Source organism: Brachyistius frenatus, unplaced genomic scaffold (genome assembly GCF_029030835.1).
Source record: "Brachyistius frenatus isolate BFR_SWC_R1_liver_20210118 unplaced genomic scaffold, ASM2903083v1 Contig_149, whole genome shotgun sequence".
Lineage (NCBI taxonomy): Eukaryota > Metazoa > Chordata > Actinopteri > Embiotocidae > Brachyistius > Brachyistius frenatus.
The window spans coordinates 325,658-340,988 of NW_027210748.1; the positions used below are offsets into that span (position 1 = coordinate 325,658).

The 15,331-nt window shown below is 40.8% G+C and overlaps 1 protein-coding gene across 2 annotated transcripts in view; it reads left to right on the forward strand.

Annotated features, from left to right (window-relative positions):
* Positions 1–15,331, forward strand: part of dusp12 (dual specificity phosphatase 12) — a 28,066-nt gene continuing 12,735 nt past the window's right edge. Inside the window, exons 1-8 of one of the 2 annotated variants that reach the window (XR_011311701.1) lie at positions 1–137; positions 942–1,223; positions 1,353–1,466; positions 2,391–2,509; positions 2,906–2,993; positions 3,277–3,368; positions 3,864–3,943; positions 13,123–13,235. Coding sequence is in view for 1 of the 2 variants with exons in the window: in XM_069715881.1 (XP_069571982.1) it covers positions 961–1,223; positions 1,353–1,466; positions 2,391–2,509; positions 2,906–2,993; positions 3,277–3,368; positions 3,864–3,943; positions 4,306–4,449 (900 nt within the window). In the remaining variant the exon portion in view is untranslated. Of the gene's footprint in view, positions 138–941; positions 1,224–1,352; positions 1,467–2,390; positions 2,510–2,905; positions 2,994–3,276; positions 3,369–3,863; positions 3,944–4,305; positions 4,631–13,122; positions 13,236–15,331 lie in introns of those variants that run through there. The other variant, XM_069715881.1, reaches the window with a different exon arrangement.

The window sequence follows — 15,331 nt, forward strand, 5'->3', positions numbered from 1 at the left end:
CTCCGTCACCGCACGTTTCTATTTTGTATTTACTTCTGTATTCTGCTTCGTTGTGCTCATTTTTTCTTTTATCAATACATCACATCAAAGCGGTCAACAACATAAGCAGAAGAGTTTTACCGAGTTGAGCTGACGAGGTGAGTTTGTACGTCAGAGTGTCAAAATGAGAACAAAACTGTGTGTGTGTGTGTGTGTGTGTGTGTGAGAGAGAGAGAGAGAGAGAGAGAGAGAGAGAGAGAGAGAGAGAGAGAGAGAGATTTTTAAATAAAGTCAGTGGAGACACTTCAGTTCAAACACGATGTGACTGAACTGGTTTCATTTCGTTGTCAGGATTTATATAACCCGAACATGTAAACCTAAAACACGTGACTCTAAATCCTTCCGTCATTTAAAAATCACTTTGTATTTATTTTTAAAACAAATATCTAAATATAAACAGTCATTTCAGAGTAAAATCAAAATGCTAAAAAAAATTTGTCCGAAATAAAGGAATACAAGATAAATTACCAGCAAAAACAAGTGTAGTTTTAATTGTGTTTATATTTTATTTTCTCTTTTTCAAACCAATATCTTATAAATCTACTGCTGAACTCATTCAAGAAACAAAAAGTGGCAGATATGTAGGATTAAAAAAGTCCGCCTGATCCCTGTTTTACTCAATCAATGAGTACTTATTGTTAATTTATATAGAATTTTATATGAACATGATAAAGAGGGAAAGAGTCTTCAAAAATGATTTCATTTAAAGACTGATGAATACAGTCTCTCATTGTTTTATGGGTGTTGTTAGTGTTTGGAAGAATGATTGTATTAATGATATTAAATCTACTTCCTGTCCGTGTTGTGTGCAGGTTATTAATGATATTAAATCTACTTCCTGTCTGTGTTGTGTGCAGGTTATTCATGATATTAAAAGTACTTCCTGTCTGTGTTGTGTGCAGGTTGCCCGTCTCTGTGGTCATGCTCCTGGTGGACGCCCGTCTGTACATCGGCACCGCGGCCGACCTCAATGACCGACGGGCGCTGGCCGACGCGGCCGTCTCTCACATCCTGACCGTGGACTCCGTCGACCCGAGCCCTCTTCTTCCTGCTGACGCTCACTTTCACACCAAATGGGTCAACATATTAGATGAGGTGACCTCTGACCTCCTGAGTCACATGGACGACTGCTTCCTGTTCATTAAGGAGGCCGTGGACGGAGGACGGGCGGCGCTTGTTCACTGGTAAGAGTCCTAGGTAACCGCCCGGGTTTTACTGCTCACTCTTCACTGATGGTTTTCTGATTGATTCATACTCAGAATCATCATTAAAGTGTGTGTGTGTGTGTGTGTGTGTGTGTGTGTGTGTGTCAGCCAGGCCGGTCGGAGTCGCAGTGCCACCATTGTGACTGCTTATCTGATGAAGAGGTACCAGCTGGGCTTCACCGAGGCCTACGACAAACTGAAGAGAGTCAAACAAGATGTACAGTAGGTACCCCCTTCCTCCCCCACCACCACCACACACACACACACACATCCAGTGACATGTCCCCAGATCAGTCTGCTTCGTGTCCTGGGTTGTGTGTATTTCAGATGTGATGGATGTTGTGGTTGTGAATCCCCTGAAACGACAGACTGACTGTGGGAAGATGAAGCTGATTGATGGAAACACGAAATGAAATGCAGCTTCCAGTTTTCACTGTCTAAAATGTCATGAAGAAAAAGCGCAAAAGGGAAATAAGTGAGCAATGAAAAGGTTCAATACCACGTCTATTTGGCAGAAAGATAAAGTCTCTCGTGTGACTTCAGAGCATCGATGCACTGATCTGATATCTGGGCTTTAGGTATCAGTCGATACCGAGTAGCAATCCGATAACCATGTTTAATTAACACAATGTATGTCTCCCTGTGTGGGAGAGACTAGGATTGTTCTTTCATGTGGCTTTTTTTTAATTTTTAATTTTTATTGTTATTGACTTGAACATTGCTTTTCTAAGTTTGTGAAACCAAATGTAAGAAATTAATAAATGGGGCTGGTAAGACAAAATGGCTCCGATTCTAACTGCTGCTATTGTCACGGACGGCGGTATCGAAGTCAAGGTTTCACCACCAGAATCAAAAAGTATTGAATGATATCCATCTAGCCAAAAAAAGGAAACATTATTGATGTGCTTTACTGTTATTTACTATTGATATAAATAAATAATAGTCCACCGGCAATCTTGAACATGTTCATTTATGAAGTCCCTGTTCAGTCTCTCTATCTCACTGATGAAGATCTTTGCATTTGCAGTCTAACAAAGTGACTGAGATGAGAGTGTTTGCTGGTGTTGGAGGGAGAAATCCTAAACGATGCAGCGTTCTCCATCAGTGTGTCGAACAGACACCTGAATCACTGATTCTGTGCTTCAGGGTCAACGCTGGTTTTGAGGAGCAGTTGTGTCTGTATGAGTTCCTGCAGTGTGAAGTGAACACTTCCAGTCCGGTGTACAAACAGTACCGGCTGACCAAGATCTCACAGAAGTTCCCCGGTGAGCGAACACACACACACACACACACACACACACACACACACACACACACTGAGAAATACACAGAAACATAAAAATACACAAAAATGCACAAACACACGACAGACCAACTCAAGCACACTTTTCTACGAGTCTCGTTACTCATTAATGTTTCCCTGTTGTGTACATGCGTGCGTGCATGCGTGTGTGTGTGTGTGTGTGTGTGTGTGTGTGTGTGTGTGTGTGTGTGTGTGTGTGTGTGTGCGCGCGTGTGTATGTTTGTGTGTGGTGTGTGTGTGTATATATATATATATGTGTGTGTGTGTGTGTGTGTGTGCGTGTGTATGTTTGTGTGTGGTGTGTGTGTGTGTATATATATATGTGTGTGTGTGTGTGTGTGTGTTGGGTGGTGAACAGAGTTGCAGCAGGTTCCCAGGGAGCTGTTTGCCGTTGACCCCGCCCACTCCAGCTCCTCTGAGGTGTCGTATCGATGCAGGAAGTGCAGGTGAACGTTGATACAGCGGCTGAATATCAGAACAAAGATCCACTACAGACCTCTGAATGAACCTGAAACACAAAAGGAAACCTTCGGTGGACTTTACATTCTCCTGACCTGAACATCATATAACTTTACTACTAATCTGATTTATAAAAGCAGCTTCAGTAATCATTTGTTTGTGGATGTTGTTATAATGAGTGATGCAGTTGTTTCTTGTTTTAAGTGGGGATGCATTAATATTGGCCTGAGTTCTACTTCCTGTTGTTAAGCTCCACCCCCTCCTCTGCAGGCGAACTCTGTTCCGCGGCTCCAGTATTCTCAGTCATCCAGTCGGAGAAGGAGCTTCAGCCTTCGGCCACAAGAAGTCCAGGAACCTCAGCGGTAAGAAGACGACCGCACAGGAAACACTCGCTCTGTCGTTGTGAAAGAATAGTTTCTGTAGGTCGTCGAGGACTTTACATCCATGAAGGCTTCTGAGCTGACGTTCACCTCGACCTCAGAGACAGGAGGGACCGTCTGTACGTTAAAATCAATTTAATATATAAATAGCATTTCAAGTTGGTAGTACATTTTCATTCAAACTGTTCCTGTGCAGTTATTCAGCTGGATCAGTTTGTTTGCTGTCAAAACTTTAACTTTCAACCTTAACATTTTTTTGTTTAACTCGTAATTTTACTTTTGAATGAGTGAATTCAATTGTTGACTTCCCTGTTATGTTTTTTTTTTACACATTTTGTTTTTTATTTTATTAATTTTTTTCCCAGCTGAAATGAGCTTCCCCCTCCCAGGACACCTGAGTGTCCCATTGTTGATGTCGTTGGTTAAATGTCTTCGCTGATGACGGCTTGTTGTAATACTCACATGTGTTGACTGTAGGAGAAGTCCAGTGTACGTCGTACTTCATCGAGCCGGTGCAGTGGATGGAGGCAGCACTACTCGGAGTGATGGATGGACAGGTGCGACACACTGAACCCCACAGACACACACACACACACACACACACACACACACACACACACACACACACACACACACATAACTACACAGGAGTGTGTAGAACTGGTACAAGCTGAACAGAAGCACCGCGGCTTTATATTCCAGTTCTCATCAGATGGAGTCGGTCCACAAATCTAATAGATTTCAGGGATCTTATGGATGAGTCACAATTTCAATCCGTGTTTCTTCTACGTGTGTGTGTGTGTGTGTGTGTGTGTGTGTGTGTGTGTGTGTGTGTGTGTGTGTGTGTGTGTGTGTGTGTGTGTGTGTGTGTGTGTGTGTGTGTGTGTGTGTGTGTGTGTGTGTGTGTGTGTGTGTGCAGCTGCTGTGTCCGAAGTGTAGCTCCAAGCTGGGCTCCTTCAGCTGGTGTGGGGATCAGTGTTCGTGCGGCCGCTGGGTCACTCCGGCCTTCCAGCTGCACCACAACAGAGTGGACGAGATCCGGCAACTGAACATCCAGAAATAACACACACACACACACACAGATACATGTTTTCAGTCCATGCAAGCATAAAAAGAAAACATTTTATGAGCTTTAATCCAACGATCCAGTTCACAATAATTTTTTATGTGTATATAAAACATGATGGATCTGTAATATACACATATACCCAAATAAAACCATATTTGTAAATATCAAAAGGCAAGTCTAATATTTTACTGGTCTGTGTATTGCAGGAACAGAGAGAGAGAGAGAGAGAGAGAGAGAGAGTGTGTGTGTGTGTGTGTGTGTGTGTGTGTGTGTGTGTGTGTGTGTGTGTGTGTGTGTGTGTGTGTGTGTGTGTGTGTGTGTGTGTGTGTGTGTGTGTGTGTGTGTGTGTGTGTGTGTGTGTGCGTGTTGCATATGCCGCATATGCCCAAAAAGGTCCCATGAACAACCTTCTCTCTTTTGGATGATGTCACCGCCTCATTATCCAAAATCAGCTGTCGGATCACAATCTACCGAAGACAGATTGCTTCCTCCAGGCCTGAGTTCTTCATCCTTTCTCGCTTAAATTCAGAAATGTTTTCTTTCCACCTGAAGGTTCAGTGTGATTCACGTCCAGACCGATGAATCCAACGAGAAGATCTCGGTCTGAGTGATCTGTTCTGGCGTCCTGCTGCTGTGAGGCAGATGTTGGAAACACTCAGATTATGCTGCTCAGTCATAATTCAGATGACATCATATTTTCTTTAACCACAGCCCAAATAAACTCGCTGGAACATGTCAGTCAGAATGATCAATAGGAAGAAAGATTTTCCTCACACTAACGCCATCAATATGTCTTTAAAAAAATATTTTCTCAAGTTCTCTGTGATCCATTGTCATGTTTTGGTTGGTAAAAAGGCAGAAAATTGTACAAGACTTTTACTTATTCTTCTAATAACTAAAAGAACGTATTATTGTAATAAGTAAAAGTAGGTACAACACAGTTTTCAAAAACCTTGGGACGCTGTGCAAAATGTAAATAAAAACCGAATGCAATGATTTGCAATTCCCATAAACACATTTTAACTGCAAAAAGACAACATGTCAAATGTTGAAACTGAGAATTTTTTTTTGTTTTATGAAAAATAAATGCTTATTTTGAATTTAATGGCAGCAACACGTCTCAAAACAGTTGGGACAGGGTCGTGTTTACCACTGTGTTGCATCAATTCTTTTTACAACACTGTAAATGTTTGGGAGGAGAGCAGTTTCTGAAGTTTTAAAAATGGGGTTGTAAATGAATTTACATGAATGCATGACTACATATAAGGCATTGCTTCATTTGAGTAAGTTGACATCAATATTAACAGAGCTGGTGGAGATATAACTTATTGATACGTTGTAGGAGCTCAAAAACAAAACATAGCTTCTGTTTCCTGGACAGCTGGTGTTTCAACACACGTGGCTCAGATTTAGATTGGAGAAGTGAAGATGACATTAATAAAGCCCAAAAGAGCAAACATCTCTCGGAGAGATACCAAAGGTAATAAAATCAACAGGTTCATTTTCAAAGGGCTCACAGGAAAATTAGAAAATGGCAAACGAGCTGGTGGGAAGTCTTGTTGATGAGCTGAAGATTGTTTGCATGGTGAAGAAAAATCCCTTCATGATGCACAGAAAGTCAAGAGTGCTCTCAAAGTTGTAGGAGAACATGTTTCCTTTTTCCACGATCAAGACAACACTCCTTGAGCAGAACTTCAGAAGATGCAAATCTCGGGCACGATGGGCCGCAAGTTCTCTGAAGCTGTCGGATCCAAACCTTGTTCAGAGTGAAAGCTTCCTTTATTTACTGCATCCATGAAACAAACTCCACTTGTTGATCAAAGCAAAAAAGGTTTATTTTTCCACAAAAATAATGTTTCCACGAGCATTATCATCCTGCAAGTCTGCCTAATAAAAAAACCTTCAAATCATCCACAACGCAGCCAAACACGCTCAGGAGAACTGTACCGCTCCATCTCTGCTCTCGTGTCACTGACTGCCCAAACGTTTTATCACCTGAAGGACAGGTATGTGTCTTTCATACAAAGTATATCTCAAGCAAATGTAATATATGAACGGCAATATCTGAAGAGTAGCTGCAATTCAGCTGAATGTAAAAATGGAAAGAACAATAAACAATATTTAACTCCTCATACTAATTTGGCTCCTGTAGAAGTGACGCAGCAAAAATCGGTCTCCATTAAAATGATGAAGAAGGTGTGGAGTAAAAGAGAAACAGCTCATGAAGCAGTTCATCTGTGGAAGCTGCAGCTGCTGCTTTGACTGGTGTGACTGTCCGAGTCGTACCAGTATAAAGGAGCATGAAGTCGGTCTCCTGATCTCAGTCTGACCGAGCTGCAGTCCACCTGCTGAAGACCAGACTGAACGAAGAGAGACTCCACATCAGCCAGACCTGAAGGCGTCTGCAGTAACATCCTGTTCGCGTGTTCCTCACGTCTCTCATGGTTTCAGATTCTCTTAGTTTGTGTGAACATTTTCCATCATCCAAATTCAGAATGCTTGAAGATCTGAGGCAATACATGTCAAAACTTCAGTTGTTACCATGCACTCACATCAATGAGGTTAATAGCAGTAGTGATGGCGAGTGCTTTGTTAGCCCTCAGCTTTGCCTCTCAGACTACCAACGGGCTGCAGTACCTTACTGGTGAAGGTTGTTGTGGCGTTATGCAACTTAACAAGAATACAGAATACCTGCTGACACTACCGAGGAACATTTTTCAGGTTGAAAGAATAATTTTATCTATATTTTTATTCTCCATAAATTGTTATATTAAACAGCAGTCAGTAAGAAGTCAGTGAAGCACAGTGCTCTAAGATAGTGTGTATACTGTTGTATTACTTAAAATAAAACATTTAAGGTGGTTTATTTTTCTTTCTTAGATACTGTACAGTCAATCAAAATCTGAACATTTTAAACCAACAAATGCGTCTAAATTTGAAGTTGGTCACAGAATATTTTCTGATTGTCAGACTGTATTTTGCCCATTGAAATGGATAAATTCCCATAATGTCTTAAAAATGATTTAAATCTATGATTAAAAGACAATTCAGGTTAGAATTTGAGGGTTTACGGTGATAAAATTGAGACTGCCATGTGGCTCAGATGATACTGTAGGTGTTCTGGACCAAATCCAGTTTTAGCTGCCTAATCTGGAACAAACAAGGAATCCAGACCAGATGTGGTTATCTTTATATGTGTAGTTGTGTTTCTCTGTTATTCAAGGAGCTCATGTTACAGTCAGGACAAGTTGAGATGCTGCTGAGACAAGCACTGCGTAGTTATATTTCTTTCATCTTGTGAAGGGCTCGTTGCATGCAGGGAACATGATCTCAGTCCAAAATGTAAAGGTAAAATATCCTTTAGAATAAGGCACAATGTAGATTTGTGAAAAATTGAAATGCCTCCATGTTACATGGCGATCTGTATGTGACCACCTGTGTTCACTCTTCTGTAGTAACACCTGGCAGCCACCAGGTGGGAGAGGAGCTCCAGTAGAAACAGCTGCACCTCTAACAGCTGATTGTTGTGTTTCTTCCTCTTGAACCAAACTTTCATTTCATTTTAACTTCTTATACATTGCAGAACTATTTTAAAGCGATTTCAAGGTTTAATATGTACGGGGTTTTTTTTTTCAATTTGTCCCGTTTTAAGCGCAAAACACTGTTCACTTGCTCATTCGTTATCCAATCAGTAAACTGGGGGACAGTGGGACGTGTTACATCCTGCAGATACACTATTGAATGAGGGAAAAGCTCTGATCTCTGGCCTGATTGTTGGTGAAAGACTGAGGCTTCTGAAACTACTGACTCCTGAATTTTCTCTTTAACAGACAGAATTTGTCACCAACATCACGAGTCCAACCCGCCTTGTGTCCAAGCTGTTATAATCCAAGCAGGAATCTTTTTCTTTCAATTCATCTGTTTTTATGGCCATAGTTTTCCATCTAATTAGAGCTGCGTCCAGCAGGATAATGCACCAGGTCATGAGGAAAAGTTATAATAAATGGCTTCATCAACATCAGAGTGAGTTCAGTGGACTTCAGAGGCCTCCCCCGCCACCACATCTGGATCCAGTAGAACACCTGTGGGACGTGGTAAAAGGAGAGTGAATGTGCAGCCGACCGATCTGCAGAAATGACGTAAAGAATCATGTCAACATGCAACAGGATCTCAGAGGAAAGTTTGCATCAGCTGATCTACTAGTCAAATAAGAACTCTCCAGACCTTTGGGGTCATATGACTCTGGACTTCTAGTTGTTCCCAGAATTACTTCCAAACAAGCTGAAGCAGCTTTCAGCTTCCATGCTGCTCAAAGATGGAATAGGCTCCCAGAAGAACTGAGACTTTTCTGACCTTTCTGTTCAATACTGCTTTTGGTTGAAATTTCTATGATATTTTAATTATTTTATTGTTGCTGCAGTAGGCTGCATTGCCTTTATTGATTGTGCCTGCTGCCTGTTTTTGTTGATTGTGTTGGATTTGATTGATTATGACTTTTCCTGCATTTTTAAAAGCATTTTGTGTTGCCTTGTGGTATGAAAGGTGCTTTATAAATATATTTTGCCTTGAAGAATCCATGGCACCAAGAGCTGAGGCTGTTTGAGAAAAAAGGAAGGTTCAACCCAGCATCAGCATGCTGTTCCTTAAAGTGCTTAGTGAGACTATACTGATGCAATCAAAGCCAAATTCAATGAATAGCACAAACACTCAAAACGAAGGCACTGTTTGAAATCTTTATGTGGAGCTAATAACTATACATTATTACCTAACACTGAACGGTTATGATATAACATAGTGGTACAGTAAATTTAAGATTCTAATAATGAGGTACATTTTCACCAATGATTGCTGAGAGTGTTGAATGCACAGGTCCTCCAGTATTGAAAGGATAATGTCACTGAGACCAGTCCTGTGCAAACCTCCAAGTACAGTATGTATGTGCTGTCAGGTCCAACAGACACCTGGAAAACTGGAGCAAACACACTGGAAATGTGATGGCAGAGCAGAAGGAAGGAGGAGGAGGAGCAGGAACCACAAAAAAGGAGGGTTATGTAAAAGATGTGGAAAAAGGGTTCAAATAAGGCAAAGTGAAAATGTGTGAAATTGACCGGAGAAGAAAGGAGAAGGGGACGTGGCCAGACTTTTCCATGCTCTCATAAACGCTGCAGTTAGGAATCAATCGCAGGAGACTTCCCTTCCAGCTTCACGCACGTTAAGTCACGAAGGAGACACGAGACCATAGCAATCCAGAGTACTGCGCATGGTCACGTTTATTCTGATGAGATCCTGCAGCTGCCATTTTAAATAGACAAGTATGGAAAAGAGTTGCTTTATCCTGACATCGTCTCCAGAGAGAGGAGAACAGAAATCTGTCAATAAAAAGTGAACCTTTGTCTGCAAAGGCCTCATCTGAAATATGTTATGTAGCTTTAGCATCATTTTAACTCATCAGTCAGAGCATACTTTTCTGTGTTCACCATCTTTGGTGTATTAGTGTCAATGTTTGTCATTTTGTAAATGACCACTGGGGGCACCAAAGTCACAATGTTTCAATCTCAACAGAAGAGAGAATGCTGCTTCTTCTTGCAGGATGTGCAGCTGAGAGCTGAGTGACAGCACTCCATCTTGTTTCTAATTTGGAAAGTACAACTGACATGTTTGGACAAAACTAAAGTGATATTTTGCATCTGAAATTTAGAAAACAACCTTCCTCCAGGCAAGATGGTAGACTGACACCACAATGAGGAGGCTGACAGAGTCGCTGTGTCCAGAATCTCTCCATGTTTACTATATAAGACATGACATCTAATCTATGTTATTTTATTTAAGTGAACACATTCTAAGCGTATAAAGCAGACGCCTATGATTGTTGCTGGGCTTTGTGGCAGTTTTGGCGTTCCTGAGTTGTATACCGTAGGAATTCTTTACAGTCCCAATACTGTCCCAATTGGCATCCATCCATCCATCCATCCATCCATCCATCCATCCATCCATCCATCCATCCATTCATCCATCCATCACCGCTTCACTCCGCTTTCACCCCGCTTTGCCCCCGCACCATCCCGGTGTGTAGCGACAGTGCTAACCACCGCACCACCATGCTGCCAATTAATATCCATTCCTATATAAAGGTCCAAAAATGAGCAGCTTTACAATGGTTATAAATTTAGTTACAAACCACATAAAATAACTCGAATTTGATCCCTTCAGCGATTAACATTTGGAAAGTCCAGAGGAGAATTTATTGAATTTGATCCCATTTGTGTTTGCAGGAAGACAACAGGAAGTCAGCTGGCTTGTTAATTGAGAATCTCTGTCACGCTACTGGCTCAACAAAGAACAACCCTCAGGAGCTCTCTGGAACCAAACTTGTAGAATTTTTTTCTGCATATATGCAGCTCGATGCATGATATGAAAGAGTCAAAATATCCAAGAAATGTATCCAGTGGGAGACTTGAATGTCTGCTTTAGATTTCATGACAGTTCATCCAGTAGTTGTAGCAGATATGTCATTCAAAATCCAAAACGGGAACTTCATCATGGCACGAGAGGAAAAGCTTCAGGATGACTGAAGTCTGTGAGGATTTATTATCTGGGTACCAGGAACCTTACAGTCCATGTAATCGTTGTTGAGATATTTTAATCTGGACAAAATCAGTGCACTGAATTACCAACAGACAGACCAACATTACTGCCATCGATTTTAGTGGGATTTCTGTGAAAATTCTTAGTTTTTAAAACACGTTTATGATGTAGATTTTATGGCTATGAGGCAGATTTGAATGGAAATCATTACTGGTTACATGCTGTTATTTAAGGGCCCACTGAACTCAGACTGCTACCGGTTTGAAGGCTCCACGTCTGTTCTTCTGACACTTCACTCAGCTGACCATAAAAGTATCATCCTCCTCTCCGCTGAGATGATTTCTTTAACTTTGATGCCCTGTATGAGGACGGCGTGAAGTGCAGGATTAAAGAAAGTGCTTTAAATGGCTCACATATGGCCAATATGTCAGTAATTGAAAAAGTTCAGTTAGTTACTGATGGTGTTGGTGGAGCCTCAGGACAGCCGGTGCTCTCAGTTTAAGGCTCCTGTATGCCTGCAGCAGTGCGTCTGCTAATAAAGCTGACATTGAATTATTGTAGTAATAAAAGTTAGAGCAGTGATGCAGACGCCAGATGTTGCTGGAAACATAGAAAATGTTCAGTGATTTCTTTTTTGTTGTTACAAGTGTTGTCACAATGCCTGGATTTTTCCTTTCATGGCCATACTGAGGGTTCTCCACTCTTTTTGGAGTTCACAGTTTTTATTGCTGCTGTTAAAGAAACATTACAGGTGTTATTATTTCAGTTTATTTTTACTTCAGTACAACAGTGTCTGCACTGTTTCTGGGGTCAGCAATAGTACTTTTAGAGCTTTATAGCTTTTTATCTTTTAAATAACAGAAGTTTGACTCCAATACAACAAATTGTAAACAAATTTTGGTCCAACTCTGCTGAATCTCACCTCAAATTTATTTAAATTCTTTTCAACTGGTTGCACACATTTCATCCCACAGTCAGCACACAGCAGTGACAGTCAAAACTTAATTTTTTGAAAAAAGATGAATTTGATTCAACATTTTTCCATATTTATGAAAGGTTTCTTTCTACAGACTCTATATAAAAGTGGACGTAGCTTTAGGGTCTGAAAAATGAGGCAGATGTGAAAGTGCCTTAAGCTGCAATACTAATATAATAATTTAATTAACTACAAACTGAAAATATGTATTAAAAACAATGATAAATATTAGGTAATGGGAAAAAAATATCCTGGAAATATAAAAATATTGTTGTGAGGAATGATTATGAGTTATATGCAATAACCTTGGTATTTAAGTCTAAAATCAAAGTCATCTTGTTAGAGATGTTTTAAGTGTTTTTAAAATGAAGTTGAATAATGAAGATCTGTCACCCTGCGTCATCGTTTAATTCCACCTCGGTGAATTGATCCTGCTGTGCTTCATCTTCTGCTCCACTTCTGCTGTCAAATCCCTGTTCTTTAAATATCATTGTGATTCTGTCATTCCGACTTTCAGACCTCCTGATGCACAACCCTCCTCCTCCCCTTCCTCCTCCTCCTTCTCCTCCTTCTCCTCCTCCTTCTCCTCACCCCCTCCTCCTCCACCTCCTCCTCCTTCTCCTCACCTCCTCCTCCTCCTCCTCCTCCTCCTCCTCCTCCTCCTCCTCTTTCTCCTCCTCCTCCCCATCACCACCAGATACGTCTGGTTTTCCTGGGAATCTCATACCACGTTCCCATCAGTCATTTCTCCCCTCCCCTATCGGAGGTTTCTTCCCGTTTTCTCTTCAGGCTGTAAGAGGCTTTTTTCTTCCTGTTACAATTTATTACACAACTTTTTTAATGTCAGATGCTTTTAACCACTTCGGAGCACATAATGGTTACTTGTTCATAATGTGCTCATAAAGTGACTTGATTCGGCTGTCACTGTCAGACCCGTTCACCCTGCACGCAAGAAGCAACACAAAGCTTAGCGTGGAAAGGACCTGGGTGTCTTTCAAGAAAATTAGATCAGATATATTGAGCAGATGTGTCTGGATGCAGTTTTAAATAAGCAGAGATTTCATGTGGATGTCTGACACTTTTTTGGCTCTCATTCTTTCTCTTAGATGTTTTGCATCAGAGTAGAAGATGTCTTTGATGAACCTGCTTCCTGTAACCTGATCCAATGAAGATTTCCAGGAAGGACAGCAGGAGAAAAGGCGAAGGAGCGGTGGAGGATGTGAGTCACGTTTAAACCCCCGACCCTGTGACTCTGCGGTTTCTGTGTCTGGGCTCTGGGGAAAACTAGGCAGGATTTCCACTTAAAGAGCACTCAGCAGGGATCTGCTGCTCTGACTGGACTTTTGGGAAAAGTGATTTTAATGAGGTTTTGTCTCGGGCTTTATTCAGGAGAATGATTTTTTTGGCAGAGAAATGTGGGGGTCTGTCAAAAGTGCAATATTTGCAGATTCATGCAAAAAACATCTTTCCAAGTTTCTACAACAAGAAATGTCTTTCCTTCTGTTTCTTCTCCAGTTCTCAACTTCTGGCAGCAGACAGACACGGCAAACAAATTTATTTTCCTCTGTGTGAATTAAGTGTGATTTAATATCCTCTAGCCACTAATTTGTGATATTCTTCACAGATTTGTATCTCTACAGGCCACCTAAACTCCTTGTTATATCTGCGTTGTCTCCATTACCTCATTGACACCACAACAACGTTATCCTGTCAGTACTTTGACTGTATTTCTCTCTCAGTCTGTCTGAGACTCTCAAAGTGATAAACCAGATGTTGAAATCTAAAGTCTGAGGGACACATTAGCCCTCTCCCCTGTCTCCTCCTTTTCTTCCTCTCATTCATCTTTAATTTTTACTTCTCTATTTCCTCTCCCCTCCATTTTCTTTTTCCACCATTTTTCTCCTCTGCTCTCCAGTATTTCCTCTCAGGTCTGTCTAGAAGCTGAAGCACAGTCCCTTGCTGCATAAATATTCAAACCTCCACAACCTGTTGAACTTAGATTCATTAAATGCAGAAAGAAACTTTGTCCACATCAGGACATAGACCATAAGCACTATATGTTTATTTTTTTTTTAAGTTTGTAACTAAACCTGCACGATTTACATTATGTTTTTCAAATTTCCTAGTATCTCCCCCCTCCAAAATGCCAAATACACATAAATAAAAACAACTTTTTCAGTAAATAACTGGGGTCTTAAAAGAGGCCAACAGAACAACGTGTTCCCTCAACAAACAGAACAGGACACGATGGAAACCTTGATACTGTCAGATCTGACCTTTACAAGCACAAAGGGGATGATGACAGGAACCAAAGCTCAGTACAAAGAAACACAGGCCTCTGTGGTGAAGATGTAGGAGGGCGTGTCAGACCCTCAACCTGTGCTCTTTATTTTTATGTTGAGTGTGGTGAAACTATATTTCTATTTCAGTTGTGTGGCTGTGGATACGTCCCTCCCACCCAGGGTTACACAGAGGGAAGGTTTGGCCCAAAAATACTTTAATTTTGGAAGATACTCTTTTCATTTGTTTATCTCGGGCAGCTGCAGCCTCATATTAACTTCCGATCAACTTTGGAAAGTCTTTTTTCACAAAAGGACTGTGGAGTTTGGCCCCTTACACTTCCACTGGAAGCATGTTAGAGCACTATTCACACCTGCTATTAACATATATCAGGTAAAGCTCTTTTTATTATTATTATTACTTATTAGTTAATTATCAGCTGGAAAATAGCATAACCAGAAGGATGGAGAGTGTTGCAATCTGTTGGCACCTTCTTTGATTTAAATGAACATACTGTAGTATATTTTTTGACTGATCCCTCTGGACCAACACGTGTTGACATCTGCAGTGGTCAGCTGTTTCAAAGAAAACATGTTTAAAAAGAGCACAAAGTCTAAAAAGACCAAATGGGACGTTACAGTATAATTTTAAAGAGTTCAATTTTCAGGAGCCAGTGGACTTACAGTTGAGTATGGAAGTCAGAAAGTGTTTGTTTTAGTCTATTTACAAGATTTGTGATAATAAGAATCATCCAATAACCCCAGCCTCTTTCTGTAACACGCTGACTTGAAAGAGTACATGTTTCACTACATGTTAATGCTGCAGGACCAATTATGAATCAGCAAAATGTCAAGGCACATATGCAATAAAACCTTCATAATTTTGGCTTTTCTCCTTCTCCATGGTGGTGCTGGACTTCATACAGATGTTTAGATGGGAGGAGAATTTTTCCATGTGTCATCTAAAAGTCAGGACCCGTTGGTAAAAAAAATAAAGAAGTTTTCATGTGACCTCTGACCTTTAGTTTCCCATCCA